This window comes from Telmatherina bonti, assembly GCF_933228915.1.
Source record: "Telmatherina bonti genome assembly, chromosome: 7".
NCBI lineage: Eukaryota > Metazoa > Chordata > Actinopteri > Atheriniformes > Telmatherinidae > Telmatherina > Telmatherina bonti.
In genome coordinates, this window is record NC_136625.1 from 16,621,946 (window position 1) to 16,646,420 (window position 24,475).

A 24,475-nucleotide genomic window follows, 5' to 3' on the forward strand; every position below is an offset into this window, starting at 1 on the left:
GATTTCTATCCAGCACACAAAAAGTCACTTTGTTTTTATGTCCTCTTGCAGATTTCGGAAGATACAAGGGTACCAAGTTACCGACAAGTTTAATTTTCACAAAGAAAAAGCTCAAGGAAAAAGGCTGTCTAAAAAACTGTGAGCAGCATGATAAAAATCCAAAACTGTCTGCATGCATCAGGAAAGATCCTCAAAAGACTTTTTTTAAATACTAAATAAACTGCCTGTCCAGATGCTGCTGGTGTGCAGCTGCTCCTTCTCATCAGCTCTCTTCCTGTGCAGCAGAGATGTCTCATGGTGTGTAATCCAGAACTACTACATAATACCATGTAATCCCTAAGTGCTGGACTCCTCCCATGCAGACAGACAATAGACGGGCATTAGAGGCTTGTTTAACCCCTAGACATGAACATAGCACCTGATTCAGGTCCTTGAACAAGACATTGATGAGATTACCTATTCAATGCCATGGACACAGCGACCATTTTTGTTTGTGTTCAGCAAGCAGAAGGAAAGTTATATGTGATTGACGCAAAAAGATTTTTATACTATTTTACTAATCACAGCTAATTATTTTTTTTACATTTCAGATTTAAAATGTTGCCAGGATCTGTGCTGATAAAAAGTGGCAATTAAATTGTCGTATTTAAAAATGTTACTTTATAGTCACCTTACTGTAGTTTTACAAGCTATAGGAAGTAAACGCTGAGGAGGGATGAGGAGGTTACAAAGTGCCTTGTTGTGACTGGATGACACAGCAGCACAGTGACCCAGACTCTGACCATGACACCAGACAGGCAGCACAAATACACTGACGTCTGTTTCCCATCAGTCTCGCCACCCTGATTTACTCAGACTGGACAAAGGGATTGTCTAGCAGTCACCAGGCATAAGCTGCTTGTTTCTGTCACAAGTGACTCATTATGTATTCCTTAATGTACACATCAACACGTGCACCGCTGACAACAAGTAGCTGTAAATGTGACATTAGACTTGCCATTTTACAGATCTTAAAGAGTCACTTCTTGAAAACTCGGTGCATTATTGGTTCATGCACAAGCATTTCTTATCAAAGATGAACAATTACCATAATGGTCTTATCAGAGAGTTATGACAGTATAATGAGCATAACACTCTATGAGCAAGTCATTTAACACTCAGCAAGTCCACTAATAAAGGGAAAAGGAATACTGCTGTGTATTTATGTCTATAAAAAGAGTGGTTGTAGCTCAAGGGGAAAAGCAGTTGTCCACTAACTGGAAAGTAAGTGGGTTAATTTCCCAGCTTCCCCAGACTATACACTGACATGTGCAAGACACCAAACCCTATGTTGCCTCCTGATGTGTCTTTTGGGGGAATAAATGTGTGTGTTATTTAAAAGCACTTAGTGAATAACAATAAAAGTCTTATATGATTGTGACTTAGTATTTTGAGTGGTCAACATGTGACAAGAAAAGTACTGTATAAATACAGGCCATGTAAACATGGAAGGTGCTTGAATACATAAAATATGCAACAATGAGAGAGATTCTTGGACTTGGAAATAGCAACTGGAAAAACTGAAGCAAACTGGTAAAGATTAGAAAAAACTTGCTCATTATATGTAAGACCTTTCAATGAGACTGTATTCCATAAGAAACTAAATAAATAAATAAACAAATAATTAAGTAAATAAATAAATAAATAACTAAACTTCAGATCTAAGGAAGATTTAAATATTAATATGTGATAAAATTAAAATTAAAATTAAAATTAAAATTAAAATTAAAATTAAAATTAAAATTAAAATTAAAATTAAAATTAATCCTATTATGGGCAAACAGGCTCTCCAGTTCATTCAAAATAAATAAATAATGGTTATAAAAAATTAAAAAAAAGAAATTTCTTTTTTATTGTTACATTGTTTACAAACATTGTTACTAAATAAAAATCCCAATGAGATTTACACGTTTCTTCCTCCATGCCGCATTTTAGTATTAAACCAATTAAGCAATATGAAGAAATTCCAGTTCCAAAGGGCAAGGACACAAGCCTATCTGGACAACTTTTATCTCTGACCCCTCTAACATCAGCTCATTATATAATATCTATCAATAGACAACGCATGAACAAGTGATTATTGCAGGAAAGCTTTGTTTAACTCTAAAATACAGTTACATTGATAAATGGTACATAAAACGTCCCTGTGAAAAAGAGTAGCTATGTTAACCTTATGCAGAGGTGGCATTCCGTTGTCTGGGCTTGGGGCCATCTGGGATGGAGGCATCACACAGCAGAGGTGAATACTGTGACTGACCAGTCAGCACTGATGATGTTTTGTTTTTTTTTGTTTGTTTTTTTTTAAGAAATGCACAGTGTGTACTCCAGATGAAAGAAGAAATGGACCGTCCAAACTGTTCCCAGTAAAAATGCCTCTTCTGCATTGGTATGTGGTTGTATCAGTGCTCTTGACTAAACTCATTCATACTCCTGCAAGCAGAAAAATAACACAGAGATTCATGGATTTCTTAACAAACAATGCATAACCAATATAGAAAGTGATGATGACTTCCAATGCAAAAATGAGACAAAAAAGTAAAACATCTTCCGTTTTTATCAACTACAATAAAGTAAAGTCCAAAAAAAGTTTAAGACTAAGACTTTTAATTAAATTACTGTGGCTGACAGTGGGTTTTAGGATCACTCTAGATTTCAGAGTAATCTGTTGTTACTTAAGGAATCAACAATTAAATTTAGGGTTAAGAGCGTCACTTTAATCAAAGTGTCTGATGGCTGTCCGAACGATGATCCTTTAGTCCCTGGGAAAATGAGGCGATTGCGTCGGCATATCAAAGTAGAGCAGCTTGACATGAAAAACGCCTGTCTTTCCTTCTGTGTAGTAAATTTTTTTAGACCTCGGGGCTGAAAAGAGATACTAACCATGACGCATTACCTTCTCAGAAAGCTGGGGCTTTGATGTTTTTGTCAGTTTACTTCTGATAGCCTCAATAATCTTGGAAACCATGGGAACTTGTGTAATATACTGTGTTTTCTTTTATTTTCCTGCAAAGAAAAGAAGGAGAAGAGATTTGAAAGGCATGTCCGAGGGGGTCTGACCATTTGGTGTCATGTTGAATAAACACAAAGGTGCTGGAGTTTTGTGAAGGGAAGGCTCCAGGCCCCCATGCTGATCCTGTTTATGTGTTTGGGCCAGGTTTTGTTTTAAGTTGGAGGTGCTAAACACCTTCCCCCTGAGATAAAAGATGATTAATGCCTTTGAGTGAGCGACACTTTAATGGCCCAGGGCTACTTAAGCTCTTCATTAGTATGAGCTCAGGCCCGCTCAGTGCATTTGAGCCACTGGGTCCCTTTGCTGCAGAAACACAGAGACGCTGGGGACATTAGACAAGTAGTCCCTGCTTGGAAGGAAGTCAGCATGGAGATTTGATTAGCTCTCCCTTTTTTGATACCACACCAGTCTGAAAAATAGCTTTTGGGTGATATTTGTGGCGAAAGCTTGATCCTATATAAATATCTGAGGAGCAGGGAGAGGGTCACTCAGGAGCTGACGGCTGAAGAATAGATTCTGCAAAGGCCATGGGTGTATCCCAACATATCCTTGTCTTGCTCTGTCTACTCCATCTGACCTGTAAGTATGTATTTTACTTACTCAAATTCACTGTAGCTGCAAATGAATGTTGTGGACTGTCACTAATCTAAAAATACTTTGGACATAACTCGTATTTGCTTAGCAAAAGGTGATGTTAACAGTTCTGTTAATCTTCAATTGAACTTTTTTTTCACTTCCAAACATTCTTTTGCAAACCCAGAAAAAAATGTATTAAGGTGAGCATGACAATTTATGAAATAATTCAGGCAAATTTTAATTTTTCATGGAAAACTATTGCTATCTGATGTGGTATGCTTCCTAGTTAAAGTTCTTCAGACGTAAATGAGCTGATAGTCTGTGTGTTGTGTTTTCTAGTGAGAGGAGTGCTGAGCAAAAACATTGATCACAGAAAGCTGTTCACACAACGAGTGTGCTGCAGAAGACAAAGCCACTTTGTGTACATTGGCCAAGGTAAGGTCATTTGTTTTGAAGAATTCCCTTACTCATTTCTAACTCATATGAATTAAATAAAATATTTGTTTTACTTACTTTACTCTGTCTCTCCCACCTCAGATATTTCTGGGAGTCCTGTCAGTGTAGATGTGGGCCTTTGCAGGTCACACTGTGGAGTGACAAGATCAGCACATGAAGCAGCCCAGCATGAATATTCTAAATATTCCTCGATGCTGGAATTTCTCAGGAGCAAAAAGGTAGAGAAAAAAAGCTGTTGCAGTTTCATCAATTGCCACCAGATGGCGCTGAAAGTCGGCAATGACACCCCAAGGCTTTTCCGGTGTGATATCAGGAGTTGTCATTGACAACATTTTGCTCGAGATTTAAGTTTGGTTTCAATTATAATTATGAAAACATACAAACAAAACATGAAAATTTGTGGAAAAAATTAACAACGTTTGTTTTCATTTTAAATCAACTTAAATAAATATATATATAAAAGTGTAAATAAAAGCGTTTCAACCATTGATGCACCGGAAATAATTTGAATCATTGTCCAAATTATAAAAGAATAAAACATTACCGTTGTTTTCTGTACAACAACAACCAATTTCTCTCGGACTACAACAGATGAAGACGCGCGTGGCCCCTGCCTCTGGGAGCCCGGAGCCCCTCAACCAGCTGCCGTCTTGCGGGATGAACCAGGTGTGTGAGCCCACTGGGATGCGCGTGGACCGTGTTCTTCTGTTCGAAGGACCCCGAGAGGTGGAGATCATAGAGGAGTGTCACTGCGAGATAACGCTGAGCCAGTGCATCCGCGTGCCCGCGTTGAGGACTTACTATTCTGAAACTCCCTATGAGACTGTCATAGACGTGGGAGGATGTTCACGGTCCAAAGGATCCCCAGGTGTGTGTGGTGTGTGAGAGAAGCAGCTACATGCCTAAAACATATTCTGATAAGTGATAGAGGCAATCCAGCACATGTAGAACAAAGTGGGAAGTTAGACTGCAGTATGTGTGGAAAATTTTGATTTAAAGGAAAATGTCTTTTTAAGCTTCCATAAATGTGTTAATGCACATTATTGGTTTTGTTATACATCAAATTATGCACATTTTGCTGTTTGACAGCAAGAAAGTAGTCAAACAGGAGAAGATCTTTTTAAAAATAATAATAATAATAATAATTTGATCAAATTCACCTTCATATCAGCAACAATGTGCTTGCACTCATTTTCAGATTTGACCAGTTTAAGGAAAACTTAAATTAAGACTTGTTCAACTTGTTCAGAGAGACTGAAACTTTTATGTGGTGCTGGTTGAAATGTTTAAAACTGGATCCTGTATTTGAACTAAGCTGCTGTTTGATGCTTCACAGAGGGATTCTCATGCGTCCCCACTCATTTTGACTCAGCTTTGGTGGAAACCCCCAACAAAGTGGAACTGATTCAGACAGTGGTGGCCTGTGAGCTGAAGGAAAGTTGTTATAGGGTCCCATACGTGGAGTATTACTATGAAATAGTCCATCACGCAGATGGAGTCAAAGAGGAAAGACTCAGAGTAAGTGTGACTGATTCCAGCTTTTTTTATATTACTTTTTTTTTTCTTTGATTAGCACGACATACCAACCAGTCAAAGTGATTCACTTGTGATCTTGACTTCACACTCTCTTTTGTAATCAAGCACGGAGGAAATGGGGCTTTAGCTGAGTGCCAGACCATAATGAAGTGTTTTTATTCATCAGACACACATGTGGAAGACAGCCCTTAATCGTATTAATCCTTCAGCTGGCACCGCACATCCTGGATGTGAAAGACTTCAGGAAGCATTGCGTTCTTGTTCAAACAGAAGCACAGACTGGCAGGTTCATACTTCTGCAACACTTGTGGTACAACATAGAATTTGATCACAACGAGATCACTTTTCCTTTTTATCGTCTGATTCCCAGCTGTCTCACTTTTATCCAGAAAACATCAAACACAGACCTAAACAGCTTGTTGGCCATATCTAAGGCATAAAGGGGGTTCAATCTAACAAAACTTTCCTTTTAAATAATATTCAGAGCTGCAAAACCAGCTTTTATCCAGCCTTCGATTGTTAGTACAAGACTATATTAAAAACCATTACACTGATGGAATGAATTTAAGTTAAAGTCGTGTGCTTTTGTCAGGGTTGCCTTCTGTGTTTTAGCACTAAAAGTGTGACTGGAACACAAACACAAATGGTCACTGCAGGTGTTAAATCAAAGCAGTTAACATGCTAAACAGCAGCTCCCCCCCACTCAGACCATCCCTCCCACTTCCGACTCAACTGGGTCAATATTTGTGAGCAGCTGTGAGCTGATTTCCTTCCCTCTGTGTTGCTAATTTTCTCCAGGAAATAGATGTGGGCAGATGTTTGGGAGGTTGCACTACAGGAAACCGATGCCTTCTCAGGTAAGTATGAACACAGCTGCGACACACACCCTCGTACACACCTCCTCTGCCTCCTCTCATAACAAGTACCTGTGAGCTCTGACACCTTCTGCACTCAGAATGCTGGCTTCGTTTGAATTCCTGCACCAAATGTCCTTTTCATACCTTCAGTCTGATTGCAGCCAAGAAACAAGAGTTATCAGTTTAAGAGCATGAAAAGAGGAAGAGATTTGAATTTTTAAAATTACCTTTATTTGTCATCATTGGTGTATCAGATTTAATATATGAGGACATTAAATCCAACAACGAAAAATGATGCACAAAGAAATGAAAAATTCCTAAATTCCATTTTTTGGTTGTTTCTCTGCAATTTCCTTTACTTTTGTTAAATAAATCAGATCATTTATGCTGTATTGAATGAACTTGGTCAATTTATTGGTTTGCTTATCTTTAGAATAATAATGTTATTACAGAGACATGAAGATAAACGTTCGTATTCCCCATAATACAGAACAAAAATAATTTTCACATTGGATGTCCAGTGTAATAAACTTCAGTATAGTATAGTATAGCATAGCATAGTATAGCATAGCATAGTATAGCATAGTATAATAACTTCAGTATTGGCAGTATAATAAACTTCATCAAACATAGTAAATTTAATGTTTTTTAATAGTTTTGAGCAGTGGTGTAGTGGTCCTTCAAGAAGTGGGTATACTCTCAATTTTTTGGCCTTAAAAAAAGAGTGGCAGTGGGCATCTGGCTGTGAGACATATAAACGTCTTTATTATGTCTATGTTCAGGCTAAAATGAATGCAGCTGCTGGCTAACTGCACCATTGTGGATTTGGTGTCATTAGCTGAGATGCTGGTAGACGTACATTCATGGTAATGTTTGTAATTGTAAAAGCAGCATCATAGATGCTTTAGAAGTGGGTATACTCGATGCTGACTGAAAAAGAAGTGGGTATACTCTGTATACACTACTGGTTTTGAGCATAAATTTGAGTTTTAGGGGGGATTGTATAATACCTACCTTTTAAGCTTCTGCTCAAAAATAGTTTATATCTGCGATCAAAACCTATAATTAATCAAATCACTTTTTGATATGTGTTTTGTATTTACCCCATAATTATATGTTTTTAATGACGGGCACAACAAAGTCCTTTTAAACACTGCAAAAAATATTTCATCTAAACAAGATGCAACACATTTTATACACTGCTTTGTGTCTCCATGATGAAAACAAAGTCCCTTCATATGATGGGCAGGAAATCCACAGCTGAAGTTGGACACATCAGAATTTCCACATATATGTGTATTGATTTTGAATTACTTAATTTAAAGCTCACTTTACCCTCATTTTATATAAATGTGGGTCTAATTTTGGACAATCCTGGGAGGAGAAGAAAGAGGTTTTACAGAAGTCTGGCTCGATACTTCAAACGAGTTGAAGGAGTCACAGTAAAAAGATCTGTAAATATCAGTATGTGTGTTGCTGGTCAAGAATAAACTAAAATAAAATAGCACCAATGAAAAATGTTTATTCAAAAACACTTTCAGGATCAAGATGAATATGAATATGAATGTATCGTAGCTCTAAACTTCTATCAAATATTAAAATAGATGATCATTATCTTTGTACAGGCAAACTGATAAAAATAAAGCAGTGCTGAAGTTTTAGTTAAGACAGTTCAGGCACGGTCTCTAAAAGGGTCATTTTGGCACCATCTGTTCCCAAAATCTCCCTGTTGGGGAAACTTACGTTGTAAATGTCAAGGGAAGTTTTTTTTGTTTTTTTTTATTGAGGAAAAAGTTATTATAATCATGTCTTTTAGGAGTCCTACTGATCCTGAAAACTGCCACCTGTGGTCTGAAAGGCAGTCCAGCTCCTGCGTTCCTCAAGGCTATGAGAGCCACAGCTTCCTCAACCAGCATGGACAGATTCGCACCGTCCTCTCCATCACCTCCTGCCTCTGCCAAAATTAAACACAGCTGCTTTACTGGAGAACAACTGACCCAAAAATCCCCAGCGGGTCCCGAATGCTGGCACACAGTTCAGACTATGACACCCCCCACCCCCCAGCAGATGAAGAAAATGCTGTAAACAATTTGCTAACTTAAAGTATTATTGTATAATATGTAATATATGTAGAAATGATACGTTTGTAAATAAATTTAATGCAACAAATTGAAGATTTATGATGTTTTTGACAGCCGATGGAAAGTGTGTCTTTTTACTTTCTCTGTTAATATTTGCATATTACATTTACATTTTGTTTTGCTTTGTGTGTTTCTGTGTGTGTGTGTGTGTGTGTGTGTGTGAGAGAGTATGGGTTTAAAACATAAATAACAGCCTCAAACAATGCCAAAGCAATCCTAAATCCACAAGTTCTGCATGCAGCATCATTAAAACATTTTTGACCACCGTATATTTTGTATACACCATATACAAAAACCAAAACACAACACTTGGAAAAAGTCAAATGGAACTTTTAGAAAAACCTGGGAGCAGATTACACGAGATAATGGCTGCTTTGAGAAAACAAACTTATTTTCATGTCGACATGTGAAACAACACTTTTCTGTCACTTGTCTGTGTCGTCTAAAAGGAAACGTTTTATGGTTTGCCTGTAAGGTGTCATGTGCAAAAAAGAAACTTTGATCTCTTAAATGTTAAATACTCTGAAGGAACCTTTTCCACTCTTGTGTTTTCCTTTTATTTGTGCGTAATTGTGCGTAAAGATCAAAGACACCGCAAAACAAATGGCACCGTTTCCCTTAAAAGCAGCATAACTGACTTTGAGGTGTGCATAAAAATAAGCGAATTTAAGACATAAAGTCCATGCAAGAGGAGGATTTGGAAGAAGTAATCACGAATAATTTGGCTGAGAAGTGGTCGTGGGCAAACTTTAAATTAAAATTCTTCAGCAAAACGACACTAAGCTTAAAAAAATAATTCTGGTGAATATGACTGTAACTTTAACTGAAAAAAAAATATCTTGCAAGTGGCCAATCTAGCTGTTTTTTCTGACGATTATCCAGCTGCAACTGGATAAGCTGCTATGTAAATCTCTCCAGGTGCAGACAGTGACACCAGAGACTTTGTCGAAGTAATTGGTTTCCACCCAAAACAATGTTCCTATTATTCTAAATTAATGGATTCATTCAGGCACCGTTGACCTCCCACTGCTAGAACATAAGCTCAACATATCAGCTCCATCTTATTCTGCCCACGTTTCGACGTTTTTATGAAGCAAATCAAACTTGAGTTTCCAAAGCAGTGCAGCGGCTGAGAAAAAAAATCGGAAAAAAAAAAAAAAAATCCACCTTCTCAAAGACTGATCGTTGTTTATTTCAACCTTTATTGCCAGACATGGAAACAATGCCCTTGAATAAAATCTCCAATCGGGGTCACACCTTCTTAACGTCGCCATTAGTCTTCCTTTACATTGGCTGATTGGTGATTTACATTTGCAGCCAAATAGCATCTTTACTGCTGTTTACCAAGGGTTTGGGGGGCACTGCAGAGGGAACAGCGGCATTTCATATAAAAAGTCGAGCTTCCAGGACTTCACGGTCACACCAACTCCAACCTTCAGCGACACGGATGCACCTGGAATCTACTGATACTTCCGAGATGTTGATGCTTCTGCTCCACGTCGCCGTTTGCTTGTGCATCACTGCTGCACGGCCTTCCTTCAGCGACCAGGAGGATTATTTCCCAGCCGAGAATGAGTCAAAGGAAGTCCGCTCAGCTGCCATCAAGAGGCTCCTGGAGGTTTTTGGGATGGATGACCCCCCTGCAATCCATGGACACATGCAGCCACCGCAGTACATGCTTGATCTGTACAACACTGTTGCTGATGTGGACGGTGTGACCAAGGATCCGTATCTTCTGGAGGGGAATACTGTACGCAGTTTCTTTGACAAACGTAAGATCTGACGTGTCTGCATGTGTTGAAGTGGACTCTTTGAGCATATGATGTATTCTAAACTTGCCGTGGTGTCTAATGTTTCGCTTTTCCATTGCAGTGCACAGTGAGCAGGTGGAGTTCAGGTTCAATTTGTCAACTGTTGCAAGAACCGAGAAGATTCTCACTGCAGAGCTCCATCTCTTCAAGCTGCGACCTCTGCCAGTGCACACATTAAACAGGCATAACTTCTGTCAGGTCTGTAAGCCAACATATAAAGCCTTAACGACTGATTATTAAACTAAAAACAGACCCCTTTAATGTTTTAGTTCTAAATCTGGCTGCATCTGTTCCACGTCATTCAGGTCAGTGTCTATCAGCTGCTGGATGGCATCAGAACCAACAGCACACAGGGGAAGAAGCTGCTCTCCTCTCGGCTCATTCCAGTCCACTCTACAGGTTGGGAAGTATTCACAGTCACACAAGCAGTAAGTATCACCTTCTGTAAAAGCAACCCGACATAAAATTCTCCCAGTAAAAACTGGGAAGAGCGAAAACAGCTGTAAACTGACTGGTGGTTATTTCTGAAGGTCCGCTCCTGGATGATAGATGAAGGCAGTAACATGGGGCTCCAGGTGGTGGTTCGAACACTAGGAGGAAGCCAGATGGATCTGAAACTGATCCGCTTTGCTTCGGGACGCCTACACCATTCGAGCAAGCAGCCCATGTTGGTTCTCTTCACTGATGATGGCCGACACTCCGCTTCACTTGAGAGCACTGGTGAGATTTGGGTCTCTTTTGATGGATCCAGTTTTAGACAAATATAACTGAATGCTCTGTTTGGACTTGACTCTGGTAATGCATGATTCAATCATTTCTAGTCATTTATATAGTTTTATACACTCCTTACACTCTTCAAATATCAATCCCATGTATCTCCAAAGAAAATCTCAAAAGCCAGTTTTGTTGCAGCTTTCTACAAGCTCTTCAGCTTTCTACTCCCAATCTTCTCCTTGTATTTAGAGCATAACCATTTAAAATATATTTTCTAAGAAAAGGCTTTCCATTCCAGCTTCCCATGAGGCCACAGCCACGTCCATGCTCCCCCAGGTGCCCATGTCAGCCCCACCATCCCGCACCGCTCGCTCCCTGGACTACAGTGAAGAAGAAGGCCTCCCTAAGCCTTGCCAGCGCCTACCCCTTTATGTGGACTTTGAAGAGATTGGCTGGTCAGGCTGGATTGTATCTCCCAAGGGTTACAATGCTTATCATTGCAAAGGATCCTGCCCCTTTCCTCTGGGTCAGAACATGAGACCAACCAACCACGCCACCGTGCAGTCCATCATCAACGCCCTGAAGCTCATCAAAAGCATTGAGACGCCATGCTGTGTACCAGACAAGCTCTTTTCAATCAACTTGCTCTACTTTGATGATGATGAGAATGTGGTGTTGAAACAGTATAATGACATGGTGGCTGGAAGCTGTGGCTGCCACTGACATCCAACAGTTTTACACATCTTTAGATATAGATTAAACCTGATGAATGTAAATTGGATTTTTATACACAGCCAGCTGCCCTTTTGATCCTTAACCAATGAGTAATGAGCTAAATCCTACAAGGGATATTGTAATATATGTAAATATCCATAAAATATAATATATGACTGTGATGGGGTGATATCCAGTAAAATATGTAAATGTGTATATTTGATGTCTTCTGTTGTGACGGATTATACAGTTGGAATAAATGTTGTACACAAAAGGTGACAAAAGACACTCATTTGAAAGTTTTCACCCAAAAATGTCGGATTATTTAGAAAATATATTTTATTTGTTGAACAGAATAAAAGTTTATTTGGTGTGCATCAGAACAAGGTTCTTATGACGAGTTAGGCAACAGTGATCATTAATCAAACACGCTTGATTCTGAAAGTTCAAATTCTTACAAGAAAATGTTGAATCTGCTGTGGTTTCCTCTCAGTTGGACTGGTTCTTTGTTTTTTCCCTACCAAGCTGCTACCAAGACGTTGCACCGCATCCACATATTTACGACTCCTAAGTGTGTTGGTGGGTGCTCTCCTAATCTATTTCTATTTTTAAATTACATCAATCCAGTCTAATCGTAGTTATATTTTTTAAATCACTGCTACGCTGAGCTCTGCTGAGGCATAACATTATCATCACCAAAGTCTCAACTGCATACACACAAGTTCATTAAGTCACGTGTTTTAAAGGATGTGTAACTGTGTGTTTCTTTCCAATGTTTTCAAGTATTTTATCAGGACATACTGTGTACTGTACTGTCTCTCCATCACACAATACAAATGTACAGTTATTTCATGCAAATATATATATATATAGGCTATATGTTTTTCTGATTGAACCAATATGACATGCTGTCACATATGTAGAAAAAAAATATTTAACTTCTCATAAACATAGCAGGGCCCTGCAATGGATTGGCAGCCTGTATATGGATGTTCTCTGCCTCTTGCCCAGTAACTGTGTGGACAGGTTTCAGTCTTACTCCTACTCCGAGTAGAATAAGTGGATAAAGTTAGTAGATGGAATAAACTCAGCAGGTCAGATCAAACGGGACCTTCACGCTGCAATGCCTCCATTTTACCACCAGATGGCACCGTTGAACCATTGAACTGGTGTCCCTGTGAGTGCCTTCAACTCTTCACTACAATTATAAGACAGTAACAACACATTTGTGATGTTTGAATGTAAACAGTAACCCAATATGCGCATGAGACTGTAATTCGGTTCCTAAAACAAGACCAACAACAGAAATGAAACATCTGCTGATCTTGTAGTGATATACTATTTTGTGAAATTCCACCTTAGTGACTGCACCCACCTTATAAAGTTTATGTTTGTTTCTTGGCTGAAGTGGTAGTTTTGTGTTTGAACTTTTTGAATAAATACTATGTCTAGTGAATTTAAAATTGTAACCGTGCCTAGTAAATAAGAATGCTTTTATCTGCATATTGTGCACTTTGTAACTAGCATTAGGAAAAATTAAATGAAATAAAATAGAAATAACTTAATTTTGAGCTAACCTCTCACATGACTGTTCATTAATTATTTTTTTACCAGTCCCAGAATAAATAATAGTTTAGTCAATAAATGTCTTTCTTGCTATAATCTAGTTTTGTTTGTAAGTTAATAAAGAATATCTTTCAAATAGTTTTTCAGATTTTTCTGTTGCCCTGAGCCTTTACAACTATCTTACAGGCTATATCCCAAACAAAGAATACACACCATATTAAGCACTGATCTTTTTTTAGATTAAGTGTAACAAGTTTATACGCTGCTTGCTCATGTTTAGAATAATTCCAGTTTAAAAATCATCCAGGAGGCGAGCTGACAAAAGCTGAAGGTTACTGCAGGAAAAACGTTTTGTACAACAGTAAAAATCTGCAATAAAATGGATTTCTATAACTAATAAATCAAGTTGTTGAGCTGAGACCTCTCATCATAAGTCGTCATTTGATGAGTGATGGTTAGTTGGGTTGTTTTCAGTACAAACGCAAAGTGATTCTCAACACCAAGAAAATATTGGTGTTCCTCATTAATAAAATCTCTATTCTAACATGGGGAATCCTTTGGTAAGTTTGGTAGATTTTAGTAGGTTTTATTCTTTTGTTTGGTAAACTTCTAGCAAAACTTCAGTGTGTCCTCAGAGTACCCATAATCCTTTGCACACATCAAAGTTTGTGCAGAAGAAATACGGAGTAGTAATTAGTGGAGCCATTGCCATCATTCATTATTCATTATCCTTTTTCCATTTTACTGAAGGAAGGACAATTTGCCTATAAGAAGGAAATGACTAGGAACGGTCAACCTATAAAAAAACAATATTAAATCTGGCAATACAGGATGTGTATTTAGAAGGCCTGGCTCAAATATTCTTACACAAGCACAAACACGGGGTGATTTTCAGATCGCCTTAATTTCATTTAAAACCGTCTTTTCACATTCTAGCTTTCCACAATATCTATACTTGTTCATCAGTCAAGGAAAAAGTTTGTTAGAGTTCATGAAAGAGACCTTTTTTTTCCTTCAAGCCTTATAAAGAAATAATTTGTATTAAATCTTCAGAGTAAAAACGTTTAATGAATTGAATCCAGATTCAGTCAGATTCAGATTCAGAGCACAGAGAGCACATCAGTCTCAACCACAAAAATAAGGCACAGCTTCATATTTCAATAATATTAATAATAAGAATAATAACGATATATTATTGCAAGAAAAGTACAAGAAGAAAGAGAATAAAAACAGAATTTAACATTGATTCCTTTGACGTGAATTTGTTATTAAAGACAGACATGAAAAACTGACCTTTATTAAAGTAAATGGCTAAATATTCTGTCCACAAATGCAAGAAGAAACCTCACAGTAAAAGATTTTAAACACTTATACCTAATTCTGTTGAAAATCTAAAACAGAGATGGAACCTCTCCTGTACTCTGAACAGAAATGTTTGCTAGAGTTTATTCTTTTGAAGGTCCTGAGATCCTTGACTTGGTCCAGTTCAGCAGTTCCACTGACCCCTTTTTATTGTTTGTTTATGTTTTATGGTTGTGTGAATTACAGCTACAAGGGTTGTTTTTGAAATAAGAAAGAGCTGTCTTCATGTCATTATCGAGACCACATCTTTCGAACTAATGATAAGCTGACTGAATGTGAAAATGAGGACAAACATTTACTTCACGAATGTCCACAAGTCTCAAAACGCTGTGGCAAATGAATTTATCTTTTCTTTATTTCAGTTAATAAAAGTGGAAGTACAAAAGAACATTTTATTTATTTCGATCCTTTCTTACGAAAGGTAGAAGGAATTTCCACATAAATGTATCGTCTTAAGTGTGATGAGTGTTCAAGAATGCAGCACATAAACCAAATACTTATATTCATGATTAAACTTGTCTGTTGAACTTTTCTGACTAAAGCCACACATCCACTCTGCAGCAGAGTGAGGCAAATGTGGAAAACATGGCAAGCTGGGAGGTTAAACTGCAAAACAATGCAGTCAGGTCTGTGGCAACTGGGTTTAAAAACAGGCATGAAAACAAACATGCATTCACATACAGTATGAACCACCATCAACATCCCAGCTGAAACAAAACTTGTCTCCCATCAAAAACTCTTTTTGTACATGACAAAACCCTTGCCTCTACAGAATGTAACCTGAGCTGGGAACGAGGCGTTGGCCATGGAGTGGCACTAAAGGGGGTTGAAACCACTTGGCACGATGCTGAACGACAGCCCTTATTCATTGTCAGAGGGGCTGCTATTCACAATGGAGAAAACGATGAAATGCTGCCATTATAGAGGCGACCAAAGGGCCTGGTTGTGGCCCGACACCTGATCTCCTCATTGGCTCTGGCCTCCTTTTGTCCCAGTATTTCATATCTGACTTACGCATCCTAAAAAAAACAGTGATGCTGGAGCAGTGATGGACCTGAAGCTTGGGGTTTGTACGCACCGACATGGGGAATAAACAGACCATTTTTACAGCTCAGCAGCTTGATGCCTATCAGGTTGGTGTATAACTGTGCTGAAAAGACTTTGTAAAGTTTGCTTGTAACATTTCTAAAAGTTGTGGGATGCAACTTCCTGTGTGTTGCAGTATACAAACTCAGTACAGCATCGATGTTTGTTGATTTGATTTGGTGGCATCTGTTAAAAAGTCTTCTGAAAGTAAGCATAAGGATGGATGTCTGCATGACTATTATGATTCACTATAATTGTGAATCACATACACATGATCTTGTGATGATAACTGTGTAAACACTTCTTCCATGAGCTGCATGCACTCTGTAAATTCAGCTGTCAATGAAATAACTCTCTTGCAATCATTTTTATTTGCAGGACTGCACATATTTTACAAGAAAGGAAATTCTCAGGTGGGCTTCCAGTTTGATTTGCTTTTTTTTTTCTTCAGCTTTCAGAGTAAAAAATGATCTTGTATTAAGAGAATAATTTCTGAGCCACCACAGATGAAGCAGAGCCTAATATTGTTCTGTTCTCCACAATACCATGCTGTAATTCTAAACTACACAGTCAGGAGACCCATCCTGCTGTGGGGCATGCTACCACTGAGAACACATGCTATTATAAATATTACTTTTGCAAATTTTCGCATTCTGAAATGACATCAGAATCTTTCCATGTTTGCAACATTTATCAGATGAATAGCAAAAACTTCTCCTTGCTGCTTCTTAATATTTGACAGCCTCTTAAAAATGCAAATGCACAAAACATAAATTATATCTTGTAATTAAATATTGAAAGTGAATTTTTTTTTTTTTTTTAACTTTCTCAGACTGTTCTACCGCTATCGGGATTTGGCACCACAGCTCGTTCCTCTTGACTACACCAACCACCCAGATGTGAAGTTACCATACGAGCTGATTGGCAGCATGCCGGAGCTGAAGGTAAGACCCGCTGCTCCAAACATACCCTGCAGACCTGCTCTCTCCCTCTGTTCCCAATCCATAATTAATGACCAACTAATCGACAGAATTCTTTGAGAGGTTGTATGCAACCCGACTCCTTTAAACTTGAAGAATGCTGGTGGGTCCCAAAGGGGACAGCTGTTAAAAATGGGTCACTTAAATGCCTCCTTATGCAATGAGAAAATAATAATAAGTGTGCCAGCATTCTGTTTACTGACTGGCTGTCCTCGATTCCTTACTGTGACAGCTTTTTAGGCAGTTTCAGGCTAGAAGATGAGCTATTGAGGCAAAACCTTTGTGTAATAGAATTCCAGCAAGCCCAAGTTTACAGTTCTTCATGTTTACATTTTGACGTTTTTAAACAGACAGGCATGAAAAGTTTTGTTCATTTGCTCAGGACAACCCCTTTCGCCAGAGGATCGCTGAGGTTTTCTCCGAGGATGGAGAGGGAAATATGACTCTGGACGACTTCTTGGACATGTTTTCAGTTCTCAGCGAGATGGCTCCTCGAGATCTCAAAGCCTACTATGCTTTCAAAATATACGGTAAATATTTTTGTTTTAAATCATATGAAAGATAATTAAGCCCATATCAAATTAATAAAAGAAAAAATAAATGAATAAACAAAATAAAATAAAATAAAAAAAACAGCAACCTGATTGAAAGGTTGTTAGAAAATGCTGCCAATATCCAGAAAAACAGGAAAAGTATTGTCTTAAAAGTGATTTAAATTAGGTCACCATTCACACACAAAATTATGGCAGATTTTTTAAAACAAATTTTCTGAAATATATTTAAATCTCTGAATACATTGCTGTGTTTATGACAATGCATGTTGAACTGTAGTAAAAAATAACCCCCTAATTTTCTTAACACATTTTGGGAATATATTTTATGAGGGTCTTTCTGATAACAGGTTTGCAAGGTTTAAGCTGAATTTCAATTAATGTCGGCTCCCATGATATGACCATGTCTGCAAAATGTTTTCTATACACTGATTTTAGGTGCAAAAAAAAACTGTTAAAGAAATTTGCATGCTGTCAGTTCAAATTCTTAGATATTTAAATGACTAAATAACATTAAATATAGAAGATCCTTAAGTGTCCCATAACAGAAACTAAATGGAGAATTGCAGAAAAGCTCTCATTATTTAATTAAAAGCAGCTCCTTGTTAGTAAAACAGGCTTCATATTTTTTCAACAAAATTTTTTAATTATTTGGATGAAACACTGGAATCATGCATTTCAAAACTAAACCATGTGACAGAGTTTCAGTCTTGTTGAAAGGTTATAGCCATGACAGATGAATAAATAACTTATTATGGAGGCAACAGGCTTGTTAAAGTCCAGTTTCTGCTTTATACAAGTGTCATCCTTGATTAACAACACAACAAATTAAATAAGGTACTCATTACCAAAAAAATGCGTCTAAAAAACTATCCATCCTCTTAACTGCTTGTTCCACCCTAAGGCCACAGGGAAGCTGGAGCCTATCCCAGCAATCACAGGGCAAGAGGCTGGGTGCATCCAGGACAGGTTGACAGTCCATCACAAGACCAAAAAAAAAAAACTCCTCTTCATTCATTACATTAATGAAGACATACAGAAAGGAAAGTGGCATGATGTCAGCACGGCTGCAAAATGTGTTGTGAGGAGATAAATATAAATATATGCTACAAAACTTAGACTTTTCAATGCTCAAAATATTTAAGTTTGTTTAATCCAAAACAGTCACCAACTAAAATGTTTACTGTAAAAATCACTTCTACTTTTCTAAGATTTCAACAACGACGACTTCATCTGCAAGTCAGACCTGGAGAAGACCCTGAACAAGCTGACTCGCAACGAGCTGACAGAAGATGAAGTGAGGATGGTGTGTGAGAAGGTGATAGATGAGGCTGACCTGGACAACGATGGACGTCTGTCGCTTGAGGATTTCCAACACATGATTGTCAGAGCGCCAGATTTTCTCAGGTAAACAAGCAGTAACCAAACAAGCTGGGCTAACCATAATATCAAATAATAAACTTCTTTTTGTCTTCCTTTACAGCACCTTCCACATAAGAATATAAGGATTTGAAGCAAGTTTTATTTACAGCCCCCCAAAGGATGGACTGAAAAATGTGGAAAGATAAGCAGTGCTGACATCTTTGTTAGTAAGCTACATTTGCATCTTTTGAATACTTTTCTTTTTTTAAAGCAAAGAAGAATATTTTTTAACAAGTACTGACCACAGACGGCTTGGATTTTTTTGTTTAATGAACCAGCATCCAGTGCTTTGTTTGCTGCCACACAAAAAAAAGAGATGCTGGCACAGTCAGTTCATTAAGAGAAAGCTCATTAATTATGACCATCAACGGAAAATTTGTTTTGTATCTGAAGGGGTTTGGTTACAATGGACTATAATAGACACACATGCCAGAATATTCCAGCGGCTTATAGCGGACCATTGAAGGGAGAGCCGTTTGTCATGAAAGCAGTCAAGCTTCAGCAGTCGGCCATTTTTCCTTTAACATCCCAGACAATAAAAACACAACAAAACACACAACTTGACTTTTATCATTTTATTAAACCAAAAGTACACATATCTACAAATAGTAGATACATTTTAGATGGGTTTAGAAAGTACAGTACAATATAAGTAAAGCATCCCCACCCCCGCCCTCTTGTGATATTTACAATGTTTTATCCCCATTTTTTTTTTCCAATAGCTAATATTCTCCCTGTGAACTTCACAACAGATGGAATGGAAATATGGCTGTTCAAAGGAATGGTTACTTTATGATATGCAATATTAATCTTAAGAAAAATATGACTTAGAAACAAAAAAAATATCAGGATGTATCTTCAAAAAAAAAAAAAAAAATACAGTTGAGTCCCACACATCCGTTCCCTACGTATCCATTTATTACTTAAAGCTACAGTATCACTCAAACATGAGACTGTCTACATAATTCAAACATCTCCTGCTCAACAAGCCTCCAAGAGGCTGAAGCTGACATGCAGTTTATAAATGTCAGCCTTCTTCTTTTTCCTCTTTTGGCTCAGTGAATGACACAGAACAAAAGACCAAAAAGAGCCCATACATTCAAATGTACAGGACTATCAGTATGTCTGAAAAGTACATCACACAAATATGCACAGGTCCAAGATTCACAATGCATAGCTCACCTATGACACAACTAATAGCGGTTAAGACAAACGGTCGTGGTAAACATGGAATCCCAAATTATTTGCCATTTATAATTGTGCAAAAAAAAAAAAAAAAAAAAAAGACGGCATACTGTCTCAGTAGATGAGCATACAAGAGCCTGATCTTCAGACAAGCAACTAAAATGGGGACGCAAACATGAGGTAATATGGAAGCTGAATCAGAAAAATATTAGAATCATTCATTTCAGATTAACTGTGGCTTCTGTTTTGATGAAATACTGATTCAAGTTGTTATCCGAGATGCGTTTTGTGCTTCTGGTGCCACCTAACCGTCACGCTGAAGAGCTACAGTTGAACACCAACATAGTACTTCAAATGAGCTTGAATCAAGCCTGCTTTCATGTATAGCTGAACAAAATACCACTTTCAAACAACAAAATCTCAGGCAGTAGCTTGGACACAGAAATTTAAAACTCTTATATTTTATATCTAAATACTGTATATATCAGTTTACATAAATTACAGTGGAAGTTCGCAAACATTTTAAAGTGAACAGACATCAGGACAGTGGACAGATAGCAGTGAAACAGCAAGTAATTCATAAGTATGTGGTGAAAAAATTTTGGTATTATATGCCTTTTATATTACCAATACTCAAAAGATCAAAACTGTATTGCAAACCTATCACCTGGCACAGACTACACACACAACACACGACTTACTGGTAAAGTGCAAGGAGAGCTGCATGGAAGGGTCTTGCAGTGGCAACTTTCAAGAGACTTTAATTGCTGATCAAATAACCAGAGGTGTCATTTAGCTTGACTCTCAACCAGAGCTTAAAGAAAAACTTAAGTAGTTAAAGGCTTTAAAGATTTATGGATCAACAAAGGAAGCAAACTGCAAACTTTTGGGGATAATTCAACATAAACACAGCCTCGTTTCAAATAGAAGACATTACTGTCTTTCTTTAATGATTTGAAACTTGAAGATTTCTACCTGAACTTAAGGATATTTTTTTACAGGCATTTTTAATTTCAAGTGATCATTGCAGGGGTAATTTTGTTTAAAGGAAATGTTCCTTAACAGTACACTCACAAGTTGATAACAGTGAAGTTAAAGCACATTTTCTTTCGCAAAATTAGCTTATTTGTTTTATGTATTGCCTTATGTAACTTGAGCCAGAATGCCAAAGTATAAATAGAAACATACCAAGCTTGAAACTGGCTCACAGATCTTTAGAAAGCAGCACAAACAAAAATGTAGACTAGTTTTAAAGCAGTTGCTTGTCACACTGGAACAGAACGAGTTTGGGGCAGTGATCAAAGCGTGCTGAAACACACTTCGTAAATCATCCGATTGTCAAGAACTACAAGCAAACTAAAGAGATAAATTCATGTAAAAAAAAACTTTAAAAAAAAACCCAGCAACCTTGCAATCAAATGTCATCTAGACTACATATTTACTGATATGATGAAAATGAAAGTAAAACTCTGTTTCATTCAAGCCAATCAGCCTCTGGTTGGCATTATTTCACATAAAAAGGGAAAAAGCACTATTAAAAATAGACCTTAATATATTTGTTGATGAATTTAAAAAAGAAAATCCTACAATATTTCTTTTTTCTGACTTTTTTTTTTCTCCCTCTCATTCTTTTTAAATCTTTGTTTTCCTTCCTTGCACTACCAGTTGTGCTACTGGCTGTATGAAATAAGAGTATGTAGACCAAAGTTAAGGACTCATCTCCTGTGTGAAATGGGACATCTGGATCGTGCTCCAGGCTGAGTCCTCCAACAGCCAGTCTATCGGACCAATGCGGACAGCAGATCTTCAAATGGAAGAGATGCACCCCTGGAAGCTTTCAGAAGATGGAGAGGAGTGGAAGTCTTCTTCTGACTCATAATAGCGGTTATATGGACCTGGAGGAGCGACCAAGGTGGAGAGGGGAATGGGGCTGGGAATGAGCATCGTCCATTTCTGTCCAGCCAGTCTGTGGCCAGTGTGGAAGAACTCCGCCCTCACAGCAGGCTACAGCGGAAGAAGCTGGTCTTTTTCTGAGGCTCCGAGATCTTGACTCCATGACTGCTGCCCTGCGGTGTGTTGCCCTCCTGCAAAACAGATCAAAGTTAAATCTTGTCTGGTTTTTTTACAAGTTGGAAAAACCTTTTGAAATATGACAAAAACTGATGGATTTTCATCATTACTTTTCATTTCTTACCAATTTTGTGTCCATTTTTGATTTAATGTCCCTGGCAAGTGTTAAAAAGGCCTGCAAGTCCAAAATAACAAACATCAATTCTGTTTGCAGGTTGTAAAAATGTTGTTAAAGGCAAAGACAAAACCAGGGATAAATTTATTGTTTCCACTGTTGATAGTAATACTACAAATAAGCATTACCATCTTTAATTAACCCCAAAACAAAGACAGAACAAGCACATTGTTAAAAAAAAAAAAAAAAGTTGAACAGCTATGTAACACTATGACTGTAATTAGATAAAACGTTCCTAGTTAATCATCTGTCATAACTGTCATTATTACATAAAGACAGCAACTTAGTGGTTTGTAGTATACTTTTTAGACTTTCAAAGCTCTTTGCACGTCAGGCACTTGCTAGCCCCTGTTCACTCACTGCACTTTCAGATGTTTTTAATTCACAACTTTTACCTTGTTTCAGATATCTATTGATTTGTCAAAGTGAAAGCCCTCTGACCTAATCAGTCAAATAAAATATCCATTTAAAATCACTTTAGGGAGGAGTGGTTGCTTACATTTTCCACATTGATATTTGACTTTGCACTGGTTTCCATAAACTTAATTCCATACTCTAGTGCAAGCTGTAAGAAAACAGAAAGAGAATTAATAAGTTAGAATTTAAATCATCTTACATATTTTACCTGTTATATTAGGATTCCTATTACTTTATTAACCAATCAAAACAATCAATTATCCAATCATTCAACTTGGTTTCAATGTCTCACCTTTTCTCCCCTCTCTTTGGACACCTGCCTCTTGTCATTGATGTCACATTTGTTGCCAAGAACCATCTTCTCAACATCAGATGATGCATGCTAGTTTAAAATGAGAGAAATTCAGTGATAAAACTACTACATGCAGCTTTTGAAGGGAGATACAAATATAGATTGCTGTAGAAAAGTACATACTTCCTCTATGTTCCTTATCCAGTTCTTTATATTATCAAAAGATTTTTCATTGGTGATGTCGTAGACAAGCATAATGCCCTGTAAAGAACAATAAATGATTCATGTATTAACTTATATAACTTTGCAGACTCTGCTTCTCTATAAAGTTAACCTAACTATGTGCTGTTAGTATAGGGGGACTCCTCACCATCGCTCCTCTGTAATAGGCTGTTGTGATTGTTCGGAAGCGCTCCTGACCCGCTGTATCCCTGAATGTTTGTGAAATATCGAGGTTAAAAACCAAACGTGATATATAGAGATAAACCATTATACTGAAAGTCTTCAAGTATATTTTACTTAAAGATTTTTTACTTGAAGGCTTAGTAGAATAGAAAAATAAAACTTCGGTTCATCTCAGTTAGACGTGTATAGAAGACCAAAGCGATATCACGTGCCCAGACATTAAATGATAAAAGATTCTTACCATATCTGTAACTTTATCTTCTTGCCATCAAGCTCTATTGTCCTAATCTTGAAATCGATGCCTGCAGAGATAAAGAGGGATCATTCATGCCATACCGTTAGCTTCTAAGCTTCAGTGTAGCCTGTCAATTACAAAAGGGGAGAAAACTAAAACTAAAAAATAAGAATAAACAACAATAACAAAAACGATATATCAAATACGATACAAATCAAATAGTAAAGCAATGCTTGTATGGAATAAATGTTGGGCACTAGATAGGCTTTCCGGTGCGGTTCCAGGATATGGACGGGCCTAAAGGCTAAGCTAGCAATAGCTGCCTAACCGGCATGAGTCTGTCAAACAGCATCGACCTGCCAACCCGTGCATGTATCGCCTTTTCCCTTACCAAGCAGCATGAGCTATATAATTCTATCAATAAAATCGACATACATAGTAATCTGTTTTTAACGGCAGAGAGAAATTAGATGTCTCTGTAAAACAAAGCATAACAGGATACGCACTCCAGTAAGTACACGTACCCGCAGAGGTTACCATATTGTAAACACACAGATCGGAACAGTTTCGTTTCCCTCAAAATACGTACCTATTGTTGAGATAAATGTTGAGTTGAAGGCGTCCTCTGAAAACCTGAAAAGAACACATGTCTTCCCAACGCCAGAGTCACCGATTAACAGTAATTTAAACAAATAGTCGTACGTTTTCGCCATACTTGATATTGCGGAAATCCCGCCCGGTGAAGAAGGGCTGTGTAAGAACACGAATGGCGCCCCCTGCTGGTCCGGAATTCGCATGCAGATTAGGACCAGAGGGCGTCAACCAAACATTTATGATACAGATATAACAACACAGATCATGTTTAGCCACCAAAG

At 37.7% G+C, this 24,475-nt stretch overlaps 3 protein-coding genes across 4 annotated transcripts; 2 read left to right on the forward strand and 1 right to left on the reverse strand.

The window, feature by feature from the left end:
• Positions 1-10,092: 10,092 nt before the first annotated feature.
• Positions 10,093-11,863, forward strand: admp (anti-dorsalizing morphogenic protein; the record flags this gene model as incomplete). Its single annotated transcript, XM_079243766.1, has 5 exons — positions 10,093-10,387; positions 10,488-10,624; positions 10,732-10,854; positions 10,957-11,146; positions 11,439-11,863. 5 exons carry the CDS (start codon positions 10,093-10,095, stop codon positions 11,861-11,863), a joined length of 1,170 nt encoding a protein of 389 aa, XP_079099892.1.
• A 4,001-nt stretch (positions 11,864-15,864) lies between these two features.
• Positions 15,865-18,904, forward strand: cib3 (calcium and integrin binding family member 3; the record flags this gene model as incomplete). Of its 2 annotated transcripts, XM_079243239.1 has the most annotated exons (6): positions 15,865-15,915; positions 16,247-16,281; positions 16,701-16,812; positions 17,231-17,378; positions 18,611-18,806; positions 18,883-18,904. In XM_079243239.1, 6 exons carry the CDS (start codon positions 15,865-15,867, stop codon positions 18,902-18,904), a joined length of 564 nt encoding a protein of 187 aa, XP_079099365.1. The 2 variants fall into 2 exon arrangements, with proteins under 2 accessions (XP_079099365.1, XP_079099366.1); XM_079243240.1 differs by lacking the exons at positions 16,247-16,281; positions 16,701-16,812.
• Positions 18,905-19,560: 656 nt separating this feature from the next.
• LOC306758031 (ras-related protein Rab-8A) lies at positions 19,561-24,313 on the reverse strand (the record flags this gene model as incomplete). Its single annotated transcript, XM_079243246.1, has 8 exons — positions 19,561-22,090; positions 22,201-22,251; positions 22,751-22,816; positions 22,961-23,050; positions 23,144-23,221; positions 23,331-23,391; positions 23,607-23,667; positions 24,190-24,313. 8 exons carry the CDS (start codon positions 24,311-24,313, stop codon positions 22,001-22,003), a joined length of 621 nt encoding a protein of 206 aa, XP_079099372.1. The 3' UTR covers positions 19,561-22,000.
• Between the last annotated feature and the right edge of the window lie 162 nt (positions 24,314-24,475).